Genomic DNA, 22,757 nt, shown 5'->3' with positions numbered 1-22,757 from the left:
TGGTGCAAAGGTCTCCATATAGTCTATGCCATAAGTTTGTGTGAAGCCCTTTGCAATCAATCTGGCCTTGTATCTCTCTACAGAGCCATCAACATTATATTTTACTGTAAACACCCATCTGCATCCAACATGTTTCTTCCTCTCAGACTGGTCAATTAGTTCCCAAGTGTTGTTCTTAATAAGTGCATCCATCTTTATTTGCATTGCTTCCTTCCATTCAGGTATCAGAAGAGCCTCTTGCACCGTTTTGGGTATATGAATGGTAGCAATAGATGCCAAAAATGATCTGTAGGATTTTGAGAGATGACCAAAAGAGAGAAATTGGGAGATACAATGAGCAGTGGATGAAGTACAACGACGCTTCCCTTTACGAATTGCAATTGGGATATCAAGGTCATTTGAAGGAAGGGACTGAGGCTCAATAGTGTCAGGTGAAGTATCTGCAATAGTGGGCTCAAAAATGGGTGTAATGCCTGGATCTGAAGCTGTAGGAGGTGTTGGGATTGGCCTAAATTGCTGTGAATGAGAACCAGCCTGCCTAAACTACTGTTTGTGATACACTCTCAACTCTCTGCACTTTTGACAACCCTCTTCACGGCACTCCCCCTCAACAACTGGGATTGGTAATGGAACTTCTGGGGCTGAAATCCTTTCCTCACGACTCACCCCCTGAGGAGAGGCCCTATGATAGTAGGGCATATCCTCAAAAAAGGTGACATCCATGGACACATAACGCCTTCCTGAAACAGGATCATAACAGCAATACCCCTTTTGATTTTGTGCATACCCAAGGAAAATACATTTAGCAGCTTTGGGATCAAATTTGGAGCGATGAGGTCCCAGGATTTGAACAAAGCAAGTACACCCAAAGGTTTTAAGGGGAATAGTGAGCAAGTCCTTGTTTGGATACAGAAGGTTGAATGGTGTTTTCATGTCCAAAACCCGTGAGGTAATTCGATTAATAAGGTAAACAGCAGTACGGATTGCATCCCCCTAAAAGCGTATGGGAACATTAGAGTTGAGCATAATGCTTCTGGCTATTTCCAAAATATGTCTGTTTTTCTCTCAACAACCCCATTCTGCTGTGGTGTACGGGGACAAGTGCTCTGATGAATAACTCCATGGTCTAGAAGATATGATGCCAGGTGTTTTGCAAAATACTCCTTGGCATTATTAGATCTGAGAATTTTGATCTTGATTTCAAATTGGGTCAATACCATCTGATGGAAAGCTTGGGTCAGTGAAGGAACCTCATTTCGAGAGTGCATGAGGTATATCCACGAGAAACGAGTATAATCATCAACAAATTACAAGAAGTATCTGTACCCCCCCTCCATGGCAGGAGTATGATATGGCCCCCAAACATCAGTATGCACAATTTCAAATTGAATATTGCTTCTTTTATTGCTCAAAGAATAAGTCGACCAACAATGTTTTGCAAGTTCGCAGCTTTCACACTTTAAACTAGACACTTGGACTGACTCAAACAAACTTGGAAACAGACTCTTCAAAGATCCAAAGGACAAATGACCTAATCTGTTATGCCAAAGCATAATCTGACCCAAAGACTGAGAAACAAACAATCTCCCAACTTCACTTTCCTTCCCCTGTGGATTCTCAAGCAGGTAGACTCCATTCGTCTCATGGCCAATCCCAATTACTTTCCTTGTTTCCAGATCCTGAAAGACACAACGGTCGGGGAAAAAAGTCACTAAAAAGTTTTGATTCTTAGTAATACTACTAATTGAAAGCAAGTTAGCAGTAAGCTTAGGGACATACAAAACTGAGGACAAGGAGATGGCATCCGACAGCCTGATGTCTCCCTTGCCAAAAATAGGAACAAGAGAGTCATCAGCAATAGACACTTTGTCTTTGCCTGAGGATAAACAATAGGTGGTAAACAAGGTGGATAAATTAGTCATATGGTCAGAAGCACCTGAATCTATTACCCAGAAGGGTCTAGTATTACCTGGGGCTGAAGTGTGATATGTTGTAGCTCTTGTACCTGAGGAAGCAAAAGCTGAAGTAGGAATGACAGGAGTAACAGTTGAAGACTGAGATGATGACCCGGAAATACCAGCTTCATTCTCTAGTTGTGTCAAGGCGGCCCGGATAGTAGCTAAGGCATCTAGAGATGTGGTTCTTGTATTGGAAGATGATGCACCGTCCGTGTTGGCTGCCATATTAGCACTTCCTTTATTATTTCTGAATCTAGTTGGAACAAGATGGGGATGCAACTTCCAACAAGTATCCCTAGTATGCTTGGGCTTCTTACAATAATCACAAAACATCTCCCTTTTATCTTCCTTCTTATTTCCTTTTCCTGATCTTTCCCAAATTTCTGTTTTGTTGCTGCTAGGGCTGATTCCATGGGTTGAACTTGTAACATCACTTTTCTTCTACTCTCTTAACTGTGCACTAGTGAATAAGCCTGGGACAAGGTCACACTATCCCTGGTAAGAAGTTGCTGTCTTACTATGTCAAATTCTGAATTCAGACCTTTTAGGAATTCAAAAACTCTGTTTGTTTCAACCAGCTTGCTATAGGTAGTCACATCTCTCTGACTCTCCCATTCAATGGTTTCCAAAGGGTCAATTTCATGCCACAAAGATTTCAAAGTAGCAAAGTAAATGGAGATTGGCTTCTCCCCCTGCTTGAAATTTTTCACTTCACACTTCAGTTTATAAGCCCTAGCAACATTAAGAGGTTGGGAGTAGGTCTCTTTCATATTATCCCAGATTTCCTTAGCCGTTTTGGCCCATAAATAATTTCGGTTAATGTGGGGCTGCATTGAATGGCTGATTGTGCTCTTGAACCCATTTGGCAAGTGATGTGTCTTCGTTTGCTGGTTTCTTTATATCCCCCGTTACATAGCCTAATTTACCTCTACCCCCAATTGCATCATGGCTGATTGTGCCCACTCCAAGTAATTTGTTCCATCGAACCTAATAATTGTAATTTGAAAAGAACTTCCAGTCATACTTCCAGCCCCTAAAAAACTTTCCCCTGGAGTCATGAATTCACTTCCAACTTTCTCCATTTTAAAGAGGATGTTAACGGTCACTACCAGAAATCAATTTCAGATTATTGGTAACTCCCAAGAAACACTCCTCAGTCGACAAGAACACCCAGGAGCCAAAAAACCAGATTACTGTAGCTACTCAAGAACCAGTCAGTCACAGAAAAAATGGGAGCAATAGTTGACCATGGGATTTCACAAAAAACTCAGAGAAACTAGCAGATATATCAGAAAATTGCTGAATTAAGGTCGATCTCTGTCAGAAAACTAACAGCAATAATTGACTTAAATCAGAACTGTCAAACAAAAAAACTCCTTTCAAGGTCGACCTCTGTCAAGAAACCCTAAAGAAATGGCAAAGGAGACAGATTTCTATTGACCACTACTTCCAGAAGGTTAAAAACTGTTCCCTTTAAGGTCGATCTCAATAAAGATGAGTTCTTTCTCAGAAAGAACTTGATTGCCACCTTTAACCTTCAGATTAAGCCCTAATCTTTGACTTACTGACTTCTCTGACTCTTCCTGGTCACCGGGCACTCTCCAAAGGTCGTTAACCCCTTGGGCACAATTCGAATCTCCAGTGATCATCCAAGAATCAGGCGAAGATGCAATACTTCTCATGCTGCCAACTGGATTAGGCTCACATGAGAGCCCTAAACTGCTCTAGTTTTGGCTCTGATACCAACTTGAATAAATTAACCCAGAAAATAGTTGTTTTCTGATTTAAAAAGGTAGAAAAGAAGGAGAAAGAAGGGTCACGAATAGAAGAGGAAGGGAGAGAGGAAGAGAAGTAGGAAAGAAAGGGTTCGGCTGAATTATTGTTTCTAGCCGCCCACTAAGATGTATTTATATTGTGATCTATTACAATGACTAATTACCATAATACCCTTACTTAAAACAAATGAAGGGAAGACAAACAAGGCCCAGCCGGCCTAATTATTCTAAATAAAAAATAAAATAAACAGCAGGTATAAAATGTGGGGTTGGAACCCCACAAACACTAACAGCTTATCAGCTATCTCTACATCACCTATTCAAACTACTCCTAGGTTCCTTTAGATAACTTCATTTCTAATCTTATCCTTTCTAGTTTTTTCACTCGTCCATCTTAGCATTTGCATTTCTGCAACATTCATTTTCTGGAAATGTTTCCACTCATCCATCTTAGAATTTTTTTTACCCATTGAAGCATCTAGTCTTTTAAATTTGTTTAATTCATTTCGGTAAGACCATAGAGCATCCTCAAAGTCCTGCAATCAAGTACTGAAAGTTCTAACATATTTGTGGGCTGGTCTGCTACTTGGGTCATTTAATGTGCTTTTTTTTTATAAATAATATATAGCATTTCAATAAAATCAAGAGGAAATTACAGACCCTTGGGAAGGTGCGAGATGCCGCCTCTCCAAGACAGGGAACCCCAAAAAAAAAAGGCATAAACCATAAGAACTATAGCAATGAGTACATGAGTGCTACTACAAAACAGTGTTTCCCTATTTGTCCCTTGTTTTGCCAAAGTATTTGCAAGGGCATTCACTGATCTCCCCAACCACTGTACTGTAACAATCATGTTTCTTGTCATCCATTTATATTTCTTGAGCTTATTCTTGTAGATCCAAGCGACCTCCTCTGAATTATTTAGCCACCCCACTACTATCTTAGAATAATCCCCTTCAATCGGAAACCGCTCCACGCCCAATTCTTTTGCAAGAAGAACTCCTTGTATGGCAGCTAATAGTTCTGCTCTAACAGAATTCCCAACTCCCAATGGGCCAGAGTAGAGAAGGATAACCTCTCCATCCTCATTTCTCAGAACTCCTCCTAATCCAGAGGGCCCTGGGTTGCCCTGGCTGGTACCATCAAAATTCAGTTTCAAAAAACCTTGTGAAGGGGGGCCCAGTTTGTAGAAACCCTGTTCTTTAAGGATGAGCAGCTTGCTACCGCTGTCCAGTTCCTCCATAAATCATTAAAGGAGAAAGGATGAAGCAGTTCCATTATTGATCAAAAAAAAAAATGAAACAGTTCCATAGACTTTAACCAATGTATTGCTTTATTCATGATGCAATACTTCAAGGCCTGGCTGCTCCTTTCCTTCTCGTGGAATATTCTAGTATTCCTTTCTCTCAAACTGTCCACATCAAAGTTGCTCTTACACACCTCTACATGGTTCTTCCTCTTTTATGGGGCCATGAGAAGGTAGATGAGTTAGACAGCATGCTTATTTCTGATGGCATCTCCCACCTGCACCCAAATAAGGAGAAAAGCCAAACCCAAAGCTCAGCAGTGACATCACAGGATAGAAATAAATGATAACAGTCCTCACCATGAGATCTGCAAAGAGTACACCAGTTCGGAGAGATGCAAAGAAAGGGTCTTCTCTTTTGTAGGTTATCCATGGTGTTAACTTTCCCATGGCACACTTCCCAACAAAAAGCCATTACCTTAGGGGGGAACTGGCCTGCACCAGATTTCTTTGGAAGGGAAAGCCTGTTGAGAGGAGGTGTTGCATAGTTACTTAAAAAAGGAACTACAAGAAAAGAACCCTTTGGGGTGAGGGGTTCAGATCCTCTTATCATTTAATGTGCTTTCCTAAACTACCTAGGATCCATGTGGCAAGTTAGATTGTAGCTCAAATATATACCTCTCTTCTCTTTTGGTTCATTGAAATATATTTTGGCCTAAAAGATCTTGTGGCATGGTCAAATTAGAGCTACTTTTGTGGGCAAATTTTATATTAAAAAATTATAAGCATGGATGGATGTAATTTCTTGGACAAAGTTCCATTACAAGATTGGGTATAGAAATGAAATAGACATTGTATTGAACATTTTGGCTCATCTCATGGATGGTCTAGATTGACCATTAGATCCCTCCACATAACAAAAACAAGTGAAGCCATTTAGGGAAGCTTCCTTCTTGACCTGATTAGGGGACCTTTTCCTATATATCTGTGTGCTTTAATTTTTGCATAGGATTTGAGAGGTTCTATTTTGCAGGAACTCTACTGGAAGTAAACTTATTTTTTCATTATTTTCAGAAAATATATTTTAGTTAATTGAAATATGTAAGTTAAATGGAGATGTGGATGAAATTTTAAAATCTCTCTCATATTGTTTCAAGTTTTTGTATTCTGTATGCAATGGATTTTTGTATGTGGTTTTTTTCAAGGTTAAATATTTAAATTACATGGAAGCATGGATGAAATTTTGAGATATCTCTCATGTTGCAAATTTTGTATTGAATTGCCAATGAGTTTGTGTTTTTTTAAGGTTACTTGTGCATCCTTGTCATTTGGGCTGCATTTTTTTGACAAGTATCATTTAGGTTGCATTTGGTAAGCAAAAGCAAATATGTGCAAATATTTTCATTTCAAATGCAAAGGTGTACACTTCATGAAAATGAAAACTTGGTTAGGTTTGCATTGATAAATTTTTTTTTCTTAGCAAACATATTTGGTTGTGATGGGTACAAACACAAATTTCAAGACCAAAATCTACCTTTTTTACATTGACCAACTTTGAGAGCAGAAGGTTGCTTTGCTTCCATTTTATGCAAAAATGTCAGGAAAAACAAATTTACTTTCATTTTCAATACAAAGATATATTCTTATCAAATGCTTGCAAAACTTAACCAGAGTACAAATTCTCTTCGGTTCAACTTTTGCACTCTTAGCAATTGCAGCCTTGAATTCCACCGATCAGTTCTTTTTTTTTTTTTTGTAATTGGTGGGTTAATGATGTTTGGTGTTTTCTTTGGTTGCAGCTTCTGGGGAGAGTTTTCAATATTCTAAGAGAAAATAATCCAGAACTTGCAGGAGATAGACGTAGGACAGTGATGAGGCCACCACAAGTTCTCAGGGAAGGCACAAAAAAGACGGTCTTTGTGAACTTTATGGATCTGTGCAAGACGTATGACCCTGTGTTCAGTACTCTTTAATACTTTCTTGATTCAGACCTTTGCTGTATTGGTAGTTGTTGAGAGTAAAGACATCTTATATGCAAGTCTAGTTTTGTGTTTATTGTTTTGCAAAAGTTTCTATTTTTTTTTTCTTTTTTTCTTGCATTACGACTATTCTGATTAATAATTATTGCAGTTGGAAACTTTTCTGTCAACACATTCCAGCCTAGTCAAGATAGGAAGTATGGTAGCTGAATGAGTTACAAGGTGTTAAAAGCACCAAACAATTTCATTATGTTGAAGAAAGAAAATATTTAGTAATAAAATATTATTACCCAACACTAGTTTTTGCTCATTAGGGAGTTTGTGCCTTTTGGACTAGGGGCATCTTCTGGTGCTATGTAGGGAAGGTATTGCAGGTGTATCCAGTATGTAGCCTATCGTGATCCCATACAAGCATAGCTTCTATCCTTTCTAAAGGGCCTTGCATTGATGTTTGGTTAGCCATGAGTGTTTTGCTGCATCTTGTGTTTTCCTAAAGGGCCTATCATAGCCAGACATTTCTCTATGCCAGAAGTGAACTCTAGATGATTTAGTTATATCATATTTACTTAAGAATTGCTGTTGGCAGTTTATCACAATTCTACAATAGTGAGCATGTTTAACCTAGGTGTGAAGGTCATAGTGCCCAATGAAACATTATATTGTTTGATGGACTCTGGAATGTGTTATCTCTTAGTGGTTAATTTGCCCGTTGTTCCTGTTGAAGTCACTTTTCTATTATTCTCTTAATTTAACAACATCATTTCCTTGGCACCAATTTCCTTCATGAGTCATGACTGTATCTTAAATATAGGGATATCTTCCAAGAATAATTGGATGTTTTGGTTCTTAATCTCATTTACAGAAATTTTATTTTTCTCTTCAATACTATGAGACAATGTTTGAATTTCCAAGAAGGTTCAGTATTTTACTTGGGGTAATCATGTATTCTTTTTTGAGAAGGGTTACTGAGTTATATTACCTGGATATTTGAATTGATCACCTATTCATGCCTGTAAGTCTATTACTTGCTGGTGATCAGTTGTCTTAAAGCATGGATATTAGTTATTCAAAAGGTCCCTTTATCTATGGGTTACTGCCCAAAAATCATGTTTGCTTCTTTGTGTAGGACATGATGGATATATTTATTTCTTGGAAAATTTAGCTGCAGATTTAGGGGCTGTTTAATAGTGGCTGTAGTTGCTGAACTGAAAAACTTAATGTTTCGCCTTTTAGTTGCTAAACTAATTAAATAATAAAATTTTCAAGAGAATGGTGATCTACCCAACTTTGGTTTCAGCCATTAAGGAGCGCACAACCTCCTTAAAAATGTATTCACTAAAAGACAAACCAATAAGCATCTTCAGCTATTATCAAATCTCCCCTTAGTTGTTTTCCTGAGATATACAAAAATATGAAACCTGTTATGATATAGTGAACAATATATCAACTAGTTCTAGTATCTTTAAGAGCTAAGTTCTTAAAACCACTACAATTTCCAGGATGCATAGGCAACCGGAGCATGTTATGAATTTCTTACTTGCTGAAATGGGAACAAGTGGATCTCTTGATGGACAGCAAAGACTAGTTGTCAAGGGGAGATTTGCTCCTAAGAACTTTGAGGGGATTCTGCGAAGATACATCAGTAAGATTCTTAATTTGTTTGTTAATCATTTTATTGATTCTGTACCAAAAAAAAATTCCCTTTATTGGTCGTCTTCTAGATGAGATATTTCCATTCTTTATTTGAGTGAATGCATGGATGCCCCGTCAATGTTTTTAGGCAATTCCTCTATGAATCACTTCTTAGTTTTTACATCTAGTGTGCTTTTGTTTCCTTGTCATTTTTCCATATGATGATACCAACTATTCCTAATGTAAGCATGAATGTATATATGCATATGCAAAATTGCTGTCATATGATACGAAAGGTTTCAGCTTTTACTGTTTTACAGAGAATAATTAATATTTCCAATTGTCATTTTTTATGCTTCTCCAGATGAATATGTCATTTGCAATGGTTGCAAAAGTCCTGACACTATTCTTACAAAGGAGAATCGGCTGTTCTTTCTTCGTTGTGAACAGGTAACAGCTTTTTCCTTTACTTGATTTGCTTTTAGAGGCATCAGCAGGGCTAATGTTTTACCACTAGCATGTTCTTCTACTTGTTTCACTTAGTCCCACATTCAGAGCTGTACATCTCAAGGACTTGCATAGGAAGTTTCACTGACAAATCAAGAGAAACTGCTGATCTACATATGCATAATTTGATGGATTTCTGTCTTTAGGTGCATAATTTGATGGATTTACATATGCATGTATCCTCTCACCTTCATTTACCTATTCACAAGGGAAAAAATGGAGAAGTAACTCCAAAAGACGTCCATAGACCAGTGATTGTGATTATCCTATCAGGTTGATTTTTGATCCATGGAGTCATCTGTGGATTCACTTCAAGAATTAGCTTAATTGGATCATAACCAGATGAAAACTTCATTATCTTGTATTTTGTGTTTCATTTCTATGCCTCTAGAAATCATCATGATAGATTAGATGGTTTAGATAAAGATTCTGTTTGTATTCCATTCTGGCAGAGAAACAAGAAAGAGAAGTTGTGATAGGAAAAAGTATATGGGCTGATCGAAAAAAAAAATTATATGGGTTTTGCATAGCATTTTGAAAAAGTCTGGCACAGTGATAATGGCATGCAACCATTTTGTCTATGACATGCAACCGTACATGGATACCATCCCTAGATATGGACATGACTTAGTAGTTTTTTTATGTCATCATTGTCTAAGCTTTGCCCCAACTATATGGGATCAACTACATGAACCATGTTCTGTTGTGCCATATCCATTGTTAAACTATGAGCCCTTAAATCATTTCTTACTTCTTCAATCCATGTCCCTTTTGGTTTTCCCCTCCAACATGTAACCAATTACTCCTACTTGGTGCTATAGATGGTCTTCTCTGCACATGACCAAACCATCTTATGTCTGTTTTTCCTTGTCTTATCACCCACTGGGGCTACTCCTATGTTCCTTAAGTCCATTTTTTATCATGTCCTTTCTAGTTCCCCTCTCATCCATCTCATCATTAACATTTCATTTTTGAGACATGTTTCTTGACTGCCCAACACTGATCCATACAACAATGCTTTAAAACCATTTTATAAAATTTTCCTTGTAGCTGAAGTGGTATTCTCCAATCACATAAGACTTTGGATGCACCCCTCCATTTTGCCAATCCTGCTTTGATTTTATGGGCAACATTCTCCTCAATCTCTCCCTTGTTATGGATTATTGTCCCAGGTGTACCCTGATAGCCACTCCTATTATTATTAAATTTATATTTGCATCATCACCATCTGATCATCATAATCTAAGCCATGTCCCAACTCTATGGGGTCATTTACATGAATCCTGTTTTTTCCATTCTGTTATGTTTAGTGCCATATCCATCATTAAATTATGGGTGCTGAAATAATTTCTTGTTACTTCCACCCAAGGTTCTAAATATCGATGCAGGCTGTACCGGTGCTTTTTTTATGTTTTATTTATTTTTTTTTCAAAACCGATTCAGAGGGGTCTGTTTAAGTCCCGGCTACCCTCTGAACTGTGGCCTGGCCCGATACACCCCCTGTAGGAGCGTATCAGGAAGGCCCCGATATGTAACGATATTTTGAACCTTGCTTCCACCCAAATCCTTTTTACTTTGTGCCCAACTCTTCTAGCCCCTTCAAATTGTAACAGATCACCTTTTGTAACAGGCACTGTTTCACCACTCATCCATCTAAGCATTTGCATTTCTGCCACTCATTTTTTGGACATGCTGTTTCTTAACTGCCTAACACTCTGCTCTAGAGGTGATCACTTGTAGCCCAACATGGCCCAACCTGCAAATTACCAGGCCTGGCCCAGCCTGCAATATTTATATATTACATATATGTCTATATACACATAATATGTTATATTTTATAATATATTATATGTATAAATATTTTAAAATGACATAATATTATGTATATATATACATACATTATCACATTTTATACATATAATATAAAACATTATACATATTAAAAAGTATATTTAAAGGCATATACCCCAATGCCTGCCACAGGCCTGCTCCATGATCACCCCTACTTCACTCCATGCAACATGGTTGGCCTTACAACTATTTTATAGAATTTCCCTTATAGCTGAAATGGTGTTCACAATCTACATAAGACTCCGCATTAGGGTTTAAAAAAGACTCTGAAATAGGGATGTCAACAGGTTGGGTTCAGTATGGGTTTGTCTCAACCTGACCCAATCCAGAGCAACCTCATCCAACCAAGCTTATATTTACAAATATTTCAATGTTGAGCCCAACCCAGAACCCAGTTAATTGGTTGAACCAACCCACTGGCATCCCTATTCTGGATGCACCCTTCCATTTTTTCCATCCTGCTTTAAATCTATGGGCGATATTGTCTTCAACCTCTCCTTTGTGAATTATTTGACCAAGGTACCCAAAAGAGGTCACATTGAGTTATCTCTTGGTCTCCAATCCTAAGTATACCCTGGTTTGCACTCTTGTTATTAAAGTTCCATTGCATATATTCTGTTTTAGTTCTACTTTATTTTAAAAGGTCTTGTTTCTAATGCAATTGCTAATAAACCTAATTTTGCATTTAATCGTTCACTAGTTTCATCTATTAATACTATGCCATCAGCAAACATCAGGCACCATGAGACCTGTTGAACATGCTTAGTCGATTCATCTATAATTAGTGCAGTTGTGCAAATAAATAAGGACTAAGTGTGAATTCCATCAATTAAACTTACATTGCATGCATTCTGTTTTAGTCCTAATTATTTTATAACTTGTTTTTAAGTTACCTTTCCATAAATCTAATTATGCATTTAATACTTTTTTAATTTCATCAATTAATACCGTCGTTAGTAAACAAGCACCATGGGACTGTTTGAATTTGTTACTCAATTCACTCATAACTGTAAATAAATTAGGACCAAGTGCTGAGTCTTGGTGAAGTACCATTGTAACTGAAAATTTATACTCTCTCCCGTAGGTGTATTGTTAAGACTCATGTGTGCGTGCGTGTATTATATATAGGTTGACATTACCTCAGTTAACGTGCTGTTTATTTATTTCATTGGAGGCCAATGACGATCCTCAAATATAAATGTATTTGCCTACATTGGTTGATTCTCTAATCCATGATAAGAAGAATATGCAACCTTCTGAGGCCTCAAGCAGGGAAAAATATTCCATGCATCGGGTTGCCTTCTGTAACCTGTATGTTTACCAACAACCCGAAAAAATTGTCATCTTTGAAACTGGTCTGACATTCAATTATGATTATATCCTGGGTGGGCCCAATTGAAAACGGGACCAATTTCCTGAATGTGTAGCCCTTCTAAAGAAATGGCAGGGAATATCTCTGTATTGTAGCGTAGAACACTCTGTTTCTTAATCTCTTCCTCGTTTTGCAGTGTGGTTCTGGGCGATCGGTGGCTCCAATCAAGGCTGGTTTCGTTGCTCTTGTTGGACGCCGAAAAGCTGGAGGGACTTGATCTTGATGGACTCTCCATTTGGATGTTCTGTCTTGCCTTAGAATGTCCACAAGCTTGCTCACTGTTACCAGTCATTCAGTTATATTCAGTAGTTCTTCCAATTTTGATTTATCTTGCAAAAAGGATTGCTTTTTTCTGTGTTGTTGATGAGTATCATGATGAGGGTGTCGACTTTTTTTTCGGTTACTTCGTAACATAAAGCCATTATATTTAGGTATGGAATAACGGCTGTTTTCATATTTTAAGAAGCATATTGAATGCCATTTTCGTATCCAGTTGGCTCATTATCTTAGTAGGGAGATGAGTTGAGTTTGTATTTTTTTTTTTCAAGGTTGGTTGGTTCGGTCGATTACAACCTTAGGCTCTGTTTCCAGTGCAATAACTGATAATTTTAATATTTTATATTTACATGCTTCGTTTATACATGTCTAGATTAAAAGTAATTAGTTTTTTAAGATTTTTTTTGTCGTCTTAAACACAATTAGGGGTGGATTCGAGCCCAGCTGAGACGAACATTTGAGTTTTTGAGTTCAGCTCGGTAGAAAAATATCAATCTTGAGCTCGATTTGAACCGGAGATGTAAGCTCAAATTGGCTCGAATGAAAAAATCATATGTTTGAGCTCAATTCAGCTCGAGCTCGACAATGCTTTATGATTTTCTTTTGGCTTTTAGAAGAGCTAAACCATATATGGCACAACATGTTCGGAAAAAAAAAAGTAGAATGAAAATAACATGAACAATCAGTCAATTAGATAGTATAGCATGGAAGATGGTGATCGCCAAAAACAAGGATCGGATGAACCTATAAAAAAAATAAACAAGGATCGGATGATGCTGAATATACTCCATCTGTTAAAGAAGGACAAATTCCAGCTCTCAGAAAAAGAAAAGGAAGGATACTAAACCCAAAACGGTCTTTCAAGTTTCAATTCTCAACTGTAAAAACTGAAAAAACCCCAAACCCAAATCAAGAACAGAATGAGAAGAAGACAGAAGAAATAGCAAACCTAGATCTGTCCCTTTTCAATGATTTGAACAAGTTCTGTTTGTCCGGTGTTCGTAAAGATTATAAACTTGAACAAGTTCTGTTCGTCGTCTATGTCTCCTCTGATGTCTGCAGTGACCAGTGAGTGTTGTCGTCGTCTGTATCACCTTTGACTTCAACTGAATGAAGCACCATGACTGACTTGAATCTGTGAGACTGACTGTGAGTGTGAGTTTGAGCTTTGTGAGAGGCTGCGACTGCAAGAGTGAGAGCTGAGAGGTGAGACCGTGGTGAGAGTTTGAGAGGAGACTGAGATCTGTGGGTACGGTGGGTGGGTCGAATAAGGGTTTTTCATTTCCCTCTCTTGCAAATTGCAATACCCTAAAGAAAGGGACCATGATTATAATATAGTCTCGTCAATAAAATTTATTAAAAAAGGCATAGTATATATATATAAAAGCTCGAAGGCTCATGAGCCTAACAAGCCGAATTTCAAAATGCTCGGGCTTGGCTTGATTATTAAATGAACATAACAAGAAGTTCGAATTCAACTCGAAGCTCGATTTGGGCCGAATTCGAGTGGCTCATGAAAAGCTCGACTCGTGTCCACCCCTAAACACAACGAGTTAGTTGTGGATTAAATCTGAGCTCAATCTAACATGTCAGATTTTCAAATTTTAGATCGGATTCAGATCCAAAGGTTCTGTAATCGATAGGACGTGGCTGTAGATGGATCTGATCTGTTTACTGCTCTGATTTACAGTTCCATCTGAAGCAAATTTATACTCTCATTTGCACTTTTTGGCAGTGGAAATTTTGTATCCCGAAGGCCTATAAAAAAATTCATCAGCTTCCGCCCAAGGGCTGTAAGTGATATCAAGTTTGTATGAATTTGGATTTGAGTTCAATGTTTTGGTTGGTATGATACCGAAATTCGAGCGCTTCTAGTAGGGCTTCAAGCTGCAGTTGCACATGGATTTAATCATCTTTTGTTTTTTTTTCTGACAGCTCTACCTTAGTGAATCTTGTAAATACTGATCGCTCATCTCCACCTTTGCCTCTATGCATATTGTACATATTTATAGACAATACAATCATGTATTTTTATCAATGTTTGGATGGTTGATAAAGAAAATTAGATAGTACTTGAAGGGCATTTGTGTATTTTCAAATGCACTTAAAGCTGGTTAACAGGCTAGTTAATGACAGGTACTGACATGACATATTTTGAAAGTTCGGATACTGAATTGTCACGTTTTTAAGTTTTGGGACTAAAGTGGCACTAGGTCCAAAGTACAGAATACTAATCGGGATATTTCCCTATATACTACAACTCCACTACTGCTGCGCATATAACTTTCTCATTTTCTCAATGAAGTAGTGCATTTTCTTCTTTTGGAAAGAAAAAAGAAAGAAAGAAAGTTCAAATTCTTATACAGAGTGGCACTATTTTGTAAATTTCCAATTCTTGTTAAATTTATAAGCTGCATGAGCCTTGTTAACCAAAAGGCTTAGCCCATTACTCTACTTAATTATCAGCTTTAAGCTTGTACTGGAAAACCATCGAATAATTATTTTTGGCACAAACCACTGCACCAGCGCATGTTAAGACTCTAGATGGGTTGAATAAATGTACATTTGAAGAAAAAGATGGGTCAATGCCTATTCCTCTTCATTACACAATGTAAGTGTGGAGTTTATTTTCATGCGTTTAGTTTTGATAAAAAGTATTTGATGGGAGTTTATTTCTAACAATTTTCTTATAAGCATAGCTTTTGGCTTTCAATTGATTTTGTTTTTTTATACAAGCTTAAGCTTTCAATTGACTTCTCATAGCATGGCTAATAAATACATGTTCCAGGAAAATGCTTTTTTTTTCCTACCATGGAACAACATGTTAATATGGAACATTTTCACTTAGGCTGTGCCTGGTTTTATAGAAAACAAGGGAGAAATAGAAAGTTGAAGGAAAGGGTCAGGCTTAAGCTCGAGGTATGTACCTTAAGGGTTGAGTCCGGGTTGTTACTCAGCTTGATTCAAAAACCTCTTTTCACTTTTCAAAGAAACATGTACAAAGTACAATGCTTAAATTTCTTAAATTCCACTTGCCCATGAAAAAATTTGTTGAGACAAACATTTATTGAATTACCCCTGAAAACTTCTAGGCAGAAACAAGATTTTAACTCTTAAGTTAGACATGAATATAGCTCATGAAGAATGGAGGGAAAAGCATTCTAGAAAATAGGGGCGGAGACGGGGGTGGCAGAGGGGAGCCATTTCCCCCACTGCCTTGAAAATCCGCATAGCACTCATTTAAATACAACTTATATTTTGGACGCCCTATCTATGTTTATTAGCTTTTTGCCCCCCTATCCATGTTTATTAGTTTTGGTCCCCTCAACAAAAAAAATTTAGCTCCACCCTTCCCGGAAAAATTAGCATTTGGGATAATTTTTATAGGGCAGATTATGCCCGGTATGGCCGGATATACAGCTCTAATGATAATATCCAAACATTAATGTGTGTTGCATCCACTGATTCAGATCAAAATCCTAGCGGTGACAGGACTTTCGCAAAAGGACAAATGAGGAGGAGGTGACGCAGATCTTTTTCCTGGTCGCATCTTGGGTAAGCGCCCTCCACGTTTATATGACAGTGCTTTAGAGCCATTCCAACCCCTATTGCTTACCAATAAATCCGCCAAGTAAATTTTTTTATCTTTAGGTTCCATTCGTTTTTCAGTAAGTTATTTATTTGGATAAATACACTTATCTAAGTAATTGTTTCTCAGAAAAGATTTATCCAGATAAGTGCATTTACCAATGTTCTTTTATTTCCCATATAAATAAGGCAATGATCATTTTAACTATAAAATTTAATTATTAAAAGGGACATTTTTGTTCCATTAAGTGTTGGTAATTTTACCCTAAGTGGGAAAGTTATTTATCCATGTAGAAGATGGGTATTACTTACCTGGATAAGCGATACTCAAGAAAATAAACTTTTCTTGGTCCCCACATAAATGTGAAAAAAGAACATGAGTTTCTTGGTCAATAGAAAACAAAATCCCATTGACCAATTTTCCCCCCTCTCAAAATCCAAAAAAAGAATGCCCCCCTTAGAGGAATATTTAATTTCCAATTTTTCTTCCATATGGCTTCAGGCACATGGAAGAAGCTTGGGTGGTTATAGCTGAATCAGTCACTTTGTTTAAATTACAAGCCACTTGATAAATCTACCCTCCTTGGTGAAAGTCCAAATGAGCCTGTCTTCCTCTTCATCCAAGCTCAAGGGAGGCTCTGACCTCATCGGGAGAATAATCAAGTCTTTCACCCTGGTAACTTTGCAGTCCTTCTACATGGGTATTATAGAACATTAATTAACACACCACTATATGGCCTGCATCTCAACTTAATTAATTAATAAAACTAAACTAATTTTACTAAATTAATAAGTTAAGTAACAATTTAATTAATTATGGGCCAACAATATTAATTTAATTAAATCAATTAACAAATAATGCTAACAGTTATTTCTATCTATTAGTTATGAATATAAAGTAATAAATGCGTTTGCAAATTTCAAAATGATAAATAATTAGCAATTGATTAAATAGCAAAATGGTTAAAATTAATAAATATTAGTGGTAAATATCAGTTCATAAAATATTTATCATTAAATTATTAAAAGAAACGATTAGTTAAACTATGAAAAACAATTATATTAAAAATATTTAATTAAATAATAAAATTATTGTAGAATTAATAAATGATCTATAATGTATAGCATATATAAGTAATGAATTAATTTCAAACGAAATCGATCTATCAAAAAATCAAATAAAAAACCTAACCTAAATATAAACAGTGGGTGTCAAATTGAATATGTCAAAAAAAATAAAAGAGTTCAGATAAGTGGCCCTGTACATAGTAAAGGGTCATAGTAGGGATGACAAATGCTTATTTAAGTCTAAACTATTGAAATAGGGCTTAAAGTCTCAACCATTGGGTCATCAACATTTCAAATTATTTTTCAAAAGAAATGGTAAACTACTTTAATCAGCGTATATCTCAATCGAGCATGTGGTAGGATTGATTTCCCAAGAATCAGTAAAGGAACTAGATTTTGGACGATTTTGAATGGATTTCCACATTTTTTTTGGGAGAAATCAATAAATCATTAATTCCCCAAAATATCTCAAAAGTCAAAAGTCGTTCTGACTTCTGATCCTCTTACCAAAACACCTCCCTAATAAGGGACATTGATTGCCAAAAAAAAGTATCTGTTTGGAAGGAGTATAAATATAAATATGCGAAGTGCAAAATCAATCTTATATTTAGTGTTATTAGTAGGTGTGTACCAGGCAATTCTATATGATTATAATGATAATAATAATGTACCCAGAATTTTCTATAAACTATTAAATATGTAAATGCATTTTTATGTGGTAGTATCTCTAAGATAAAGCTATTTAAAATTCATGGACAGTTTCTAAACAGTTATAAGTGAGCAGTTTATGGATAGTAATAAGTGGGTAGTTCGTAAAATGAGAGTAAAAGACATATATGCCCTCTATGCCTATTGCATGTTTAAACAATGGGGATAGAAAATGTCCAATGAAAATTCTTGAAAGAAAGGGCATTCACTCTTTTATAGGTAGTATAGGTATAGATAAGTATTTTTATTTTTTGTTTTTATAGTTGTTTTGTTTTTTATTATTAAACGAATTCAGATTGCAAAATCCAAATTTGATTACATAAGCACATCATCCAAATATATGATAATCGAATCAAGTTGTGAAGTTTCAAGTATTATTGATAAGCCTAAATGATTGGCTAAATTCTTCTTTTTGTAATGTTTTATCGTTTTTTGTTCATTTATTAAAGAAATGTAAGATTCAAATAAAGAGAATCAGATGCGGTATTGAAAATAATAGTAGTTCAATTTACAATTTAAACCTCACAATTAAATATGGACTAAATTCAAAAATGAGTATTTTAGTCAAAATAAAATTTCATAATGTTATTCATATTTTTAATATTAATGTAAATATAGAATTATAGATGTGTTCAATTTTTTTATAATTTTTGTATTTGTGTGTAAAAATAATTCCGATATGTCACCCTTACTTTTTATTCAATATGATAATTATATAATATTATACATGTGCCCGAATTTTTTTTGCAAAATTTATGTATTTTTACATTTTATTATTTTTTATTATTTATTTATGAAATTAAATGTTAAAACATTTGACCCAAAAGTTGAACTATTGATCTTTGAGAAATAGTAAAATAATTTTATTTTTGGTCAGTTTCATTTTAATTACCAATAAAAATAATTCTTATTTATTACACTTATTTTTTAATTTGATTAACAAAAAAATCATAATTGTGTCTAATTTTTTCTATATTCATTTATATTAAAAATTTTATTACCTAATTATGACTTCATAGGTTGATTAAATTGAATCGAATGGTTGAATTGCTTAGCCACCATTTGGATAAAGAATGGTTTTATTTTTGAGTTAGTTTTAAAATGTATGGATTTATATTTGTAAAAAATATTGACATAAATCTAATTATAGCATTTATTAGTGAAAATAACTTAAATATAAGATTTAATAAGAGAAAATGAGGGGTAATAACTTAAGTATATGACTTAATGAGAGAGGATTAGAGGTGAAAAGTAATAATTGAAGTTATATTTTAAACCATTATAATTAAAGATTGACTAAATAGACAAATATGGTTATTTTAGTAATCATCAAATTTGGCATTAAAATTGTAATAAAATGACTTTCATACCCTTTCTTAAAAAAAATATAGGGTATTGTACATATTTTTGTGTATTATGGATTTTATATGCATTTTTATATTGTACATATTTTTGTACATTCTATCCAAACTGAACCTAATGGACATACTCCATTTTTTTCATCATGGAATGAGATCACATCTATGCCCCACATGTACATCTTAATGTGCATTGGGAACATCTCCTAAAGTTGTCACCAGGAGATGTTCCTAATACATGGTTGGAATATGATGTAGAGCGTATATGTGAATTCCCATGGAATCCTATTTAGGTTTGTTGGAAAACAAGTTTGAATCTGCTCCTCATAAAATGTGCCCCTCACACTGACTTCACAACATGTCTTAGTTGCACATCTGGAACATCTCCCGTTCTTGTATTTATTCTTCACAGATGTTCCCAATACATGGTGAGACATGGATGTAAGGTTAGTGTGAGGCGTTCTCTATGAGTAGGTTTTAGTTTTGTTGCTAGCATTTAGGAGTGTCAGCGCCATTTGAAAACCTGATTTTAAATTTAAGAATCGACATAATCGAATCAAATTCGGATAATTTGAATATCTAATCGACTGAATTCAGATATCCTATTCATACCGAGTAGTTAGTCGAATTCAAATTCCGATATGACTTGATTTGATTCAATAAATATCCGAATTTGACCAGTTATTTAGTTCTTATATATAATATATAAAATATTTAATTTTTTTATAATTTATATATAATAATTAAATTATATAAATAACTTATATATTTTATATAAGTAAAATACTTATTTTATATATTTATTAATTACTTAAAATAATTAATTTGTTAAATTCAAATCGAATATTCAAATATTTAATCGAATTTGAATTCAAATATTAATTTTCAATATCCATTGAATATTGAATCAAATTCGGATATCTAATATTCTAATCGCATTTGAATTCAAATATTATCTAATTGATTATAATTCTATCCATTTACACCCCTACTAGTAGATATATAGATTAGGATTTTAGATAGTTAGATCACATGGGCTGTTTCACGGTAGCGGAGGTGGGTTGAGTTAAAGGTACCAGTTTACTAAAATAGGACCCGGTCTGGATTTTTGTCAAAATTTGAAATAATCAAGCTGCTGCAAATGCTAATTAAGCTAACCTGAATTGTCCTCCTAGTTTCATGCAATCTTAGATAAGAGTTCGGATTGCTTGCACCACTATGTATGTTTCATTTGCTAGATAATCAATCAACCACAACTTGAATAGCAGAGTGTGATTTCGGTAATAAAGTGAGAAGCTCAATTCATGGAACGTGTGTGGCTCATACCTCTTAGGTTTTGTGAGAGGGGAAGACTTTTCTTTTCTTTTTTTAAGAAATCGAAAGGGGGCTACAAAATATAGGGGTAGCATGTCCCCACAAATCAGACATACAAATAAAAGCTAAATTTCATGGAAGGTCACTTAGTTTGAGACTTATTATACATTGTTGAGAGGAGAATGCTTGATTAGCAAGTCGATTTGCCGCTTGATTAGCTTACCCGTACACATGATTGTAGACAAATTCTTTATTTGCACGATTCTTCAATTCTAGACACTCCCCAATGATGTTCCGTAGATTCCATGGGGTTGATAAACCACTTCAAACAGGATATCACGAGCAAAGAATTGCCTTCAATGGTGATGGAATGATTTTAGAAATTTGTTGTTAGGTTGTGGGCCTCCCAAGCAGCCCAAGTTTCTACCAAGCTAATGGTTGAAGAACCTTGCAGTCTACCACCTGACCCATAAAATTTCTAGCCATGGCCGCAATTGAATACATCCCATTGTTTAGCTATGACATGTCGAAGTTTATTTTGATAGTACCAACTTTTAGAGGTTGCCAAACAACGTACTTCCACAACTAGGGGTGCACATGGATTGGATCATGATGCAATCCGATCCGAGATCCGATTATCTATTTGGTCGAATTCAGATCACCCCTATCTGATCCAAGATCCGATCCGAGATCCGATTATCTATTTGGTCGAATTCAGATCACCCCCTATCTGATCCAAGATCCGATCTGATGTGTTATATATTTATAAATATAAATATATATAATACATAATATGTTATTTATTTATTTATAAATATATTATTTATATTATATTTTTATAAATATATATATATATATATGATGAAAATAATTAAAAAATACTTGTATTTTTTCTATTTTAACCTTATTTAAATTGGTATATTTTATTTTTTCTTTTAATAATTTATTAATTTTTAAAGAAAACAAGTCATATCAAATAAGATCCAAATATCCGATAGGATTCGAATTCATATTGAGTCTTATTAGATCCAACCGGATCATATCTGACATGAACAGTGTCGGATCAGATTCAAATATACCTTGATTTGAATATGATCTGATCCATTTGCATCCCTATCCACAACTTATGATAATCAACTCCATTAGTCTTCATATTGGTTTCATAGTATTCCGAAATGGACGAGAGAGTTCTATCAATCACCACTTGAATAGGGGTTGGCACACTATTAAAAGATTTTTGGTTTCTATCTTTCTAGATATACCATAATAAGAATGCAAACTTTTCTCTTTCATTGTTTTCTCCATTCAATTTTTTCTTATCAATTTTCAACCACCACTCCTCCAAGGAAGAGTTTATGCTTGTAAGACCCCCTAAAACAAGTTTGATTGCATCCCATATTTGATTAACAACTATACAATTCTTAAAAATATGATCCACATCATCGTTATCTCCACAAAAATTACATTTTCCATCCACATTGAAACATCTATTTTGAAGGAGCATTTTCTTTTTTGTGAGTCTTTTATTTAGAAGAAGATAGAAAAAAGTTTTCAATTTTGGGGGACAATTTACATTCCAAACAGTCGAGCTTCACTTTGAGCTCAATTCTTCATGAAGAGACATGCTACATTTTAATTTATATGCATACTTAATGAAGAATTTTCCATTACAGTTAAGACTCCAAACTAATTTATGTTCTTTTGGGCTTGAGGGGATAAATATTGGTTTTATTTTCCCCCAAGTATTCAAAAGAACCAACCTACAAATTCTATTTTATATCCACACACCACATCCCTATTTTGATCAATAACCTCACTAACAAGGAGATTATCATTTTCAATCCTGTCTGGTAAAATAACTAGGTCCAAGGGGACATCACCTACCCATATATCTTTCCAAAATGTAATAGATTTGCCATTGCTTATTTCCCAACCTAAACTTTTTTGAAGGAGATCTCTCCCCTTAAGATACTTTGCTATAATAATTTTAACCCATAGGCTATCACTCTTTACTAATATTTTCCATCCCAATTTTGCTAAGTTAGCTTCATTAACCCACCGAAGGTTTTTTATTCTTAGGCCTCCCCATCATTTTGGAGTACACACCTTATTCCAACCAATCAAA

General features: G+C 35.2%; 1 protein-coding gene and 1 non-coding gene across 5 annotated transcripts in view; both read left to right on the top strand.

Annotated features, from left to right (window-relative positions):
- The window catches only part of LOC148863839 (eukaryotic translation initiation factor 2 subunit beta-like), a 34,449-nt gene extending 21,641 nt beyond the window's left edge, over positions 1–12,808 (top strand). For all 4 annotated transcript variants that reach the window (XM_088975408.1, XM_088975410.1, XM_088975406.1 and 1 more), the window contains 4 exons: positions 6,779–6,924; positions 8,458–8,600; positions 8,955–9,040; positions 12,457–12,808. In XM_088975408.1, the coding sequence (XP_088831534.1) occupies positions 6,779–6,924; positions 8,458–8,600; positions 8,955–9,040; positions 12,457–12,537 (456 nt within the window). In that variant the 3' untranslated portion in view covers positions 12,538–12,808. The remainder of the gene's footprint in view (positions 1–6,778; positions 6,925–8,457; positions 8,601–8,954; positions 9,041–12,456) is intronic.
- Positions 12,119–12,215, top strand: LOC148863840 (small nucleolar RNA SNORD34). The gene has a single exon (XR_016112062.1). It is a non-coding gene; the product is annotated as a small nucleolar RNA SNORD34 (small nucleolar RNA).
- Positions 12,809–22,757: the final 9,949 nt, after the last annotated feature.

Source organism: Nelumbo lutea, chromosome 3 (assembly GCF_056320005.1).
Source record: "Nelumbo lutea isolate HS-2025 chromosome 3, American lotus-T2T, whole genome shotgun sequence".
Classification (NCBI taxonomy): Eukaryota; Viridiplantae; Streptophyta; class Magnoliopsida; order Proteales; family Nelumbonaceae; genus Nelumbo; species Nelumbo lutea.
The sequence above is the reverse complement of the archived record's forward strand: the minus strand, read 5'-3'. Positions and strand labels throughout refer to the sequence as shown.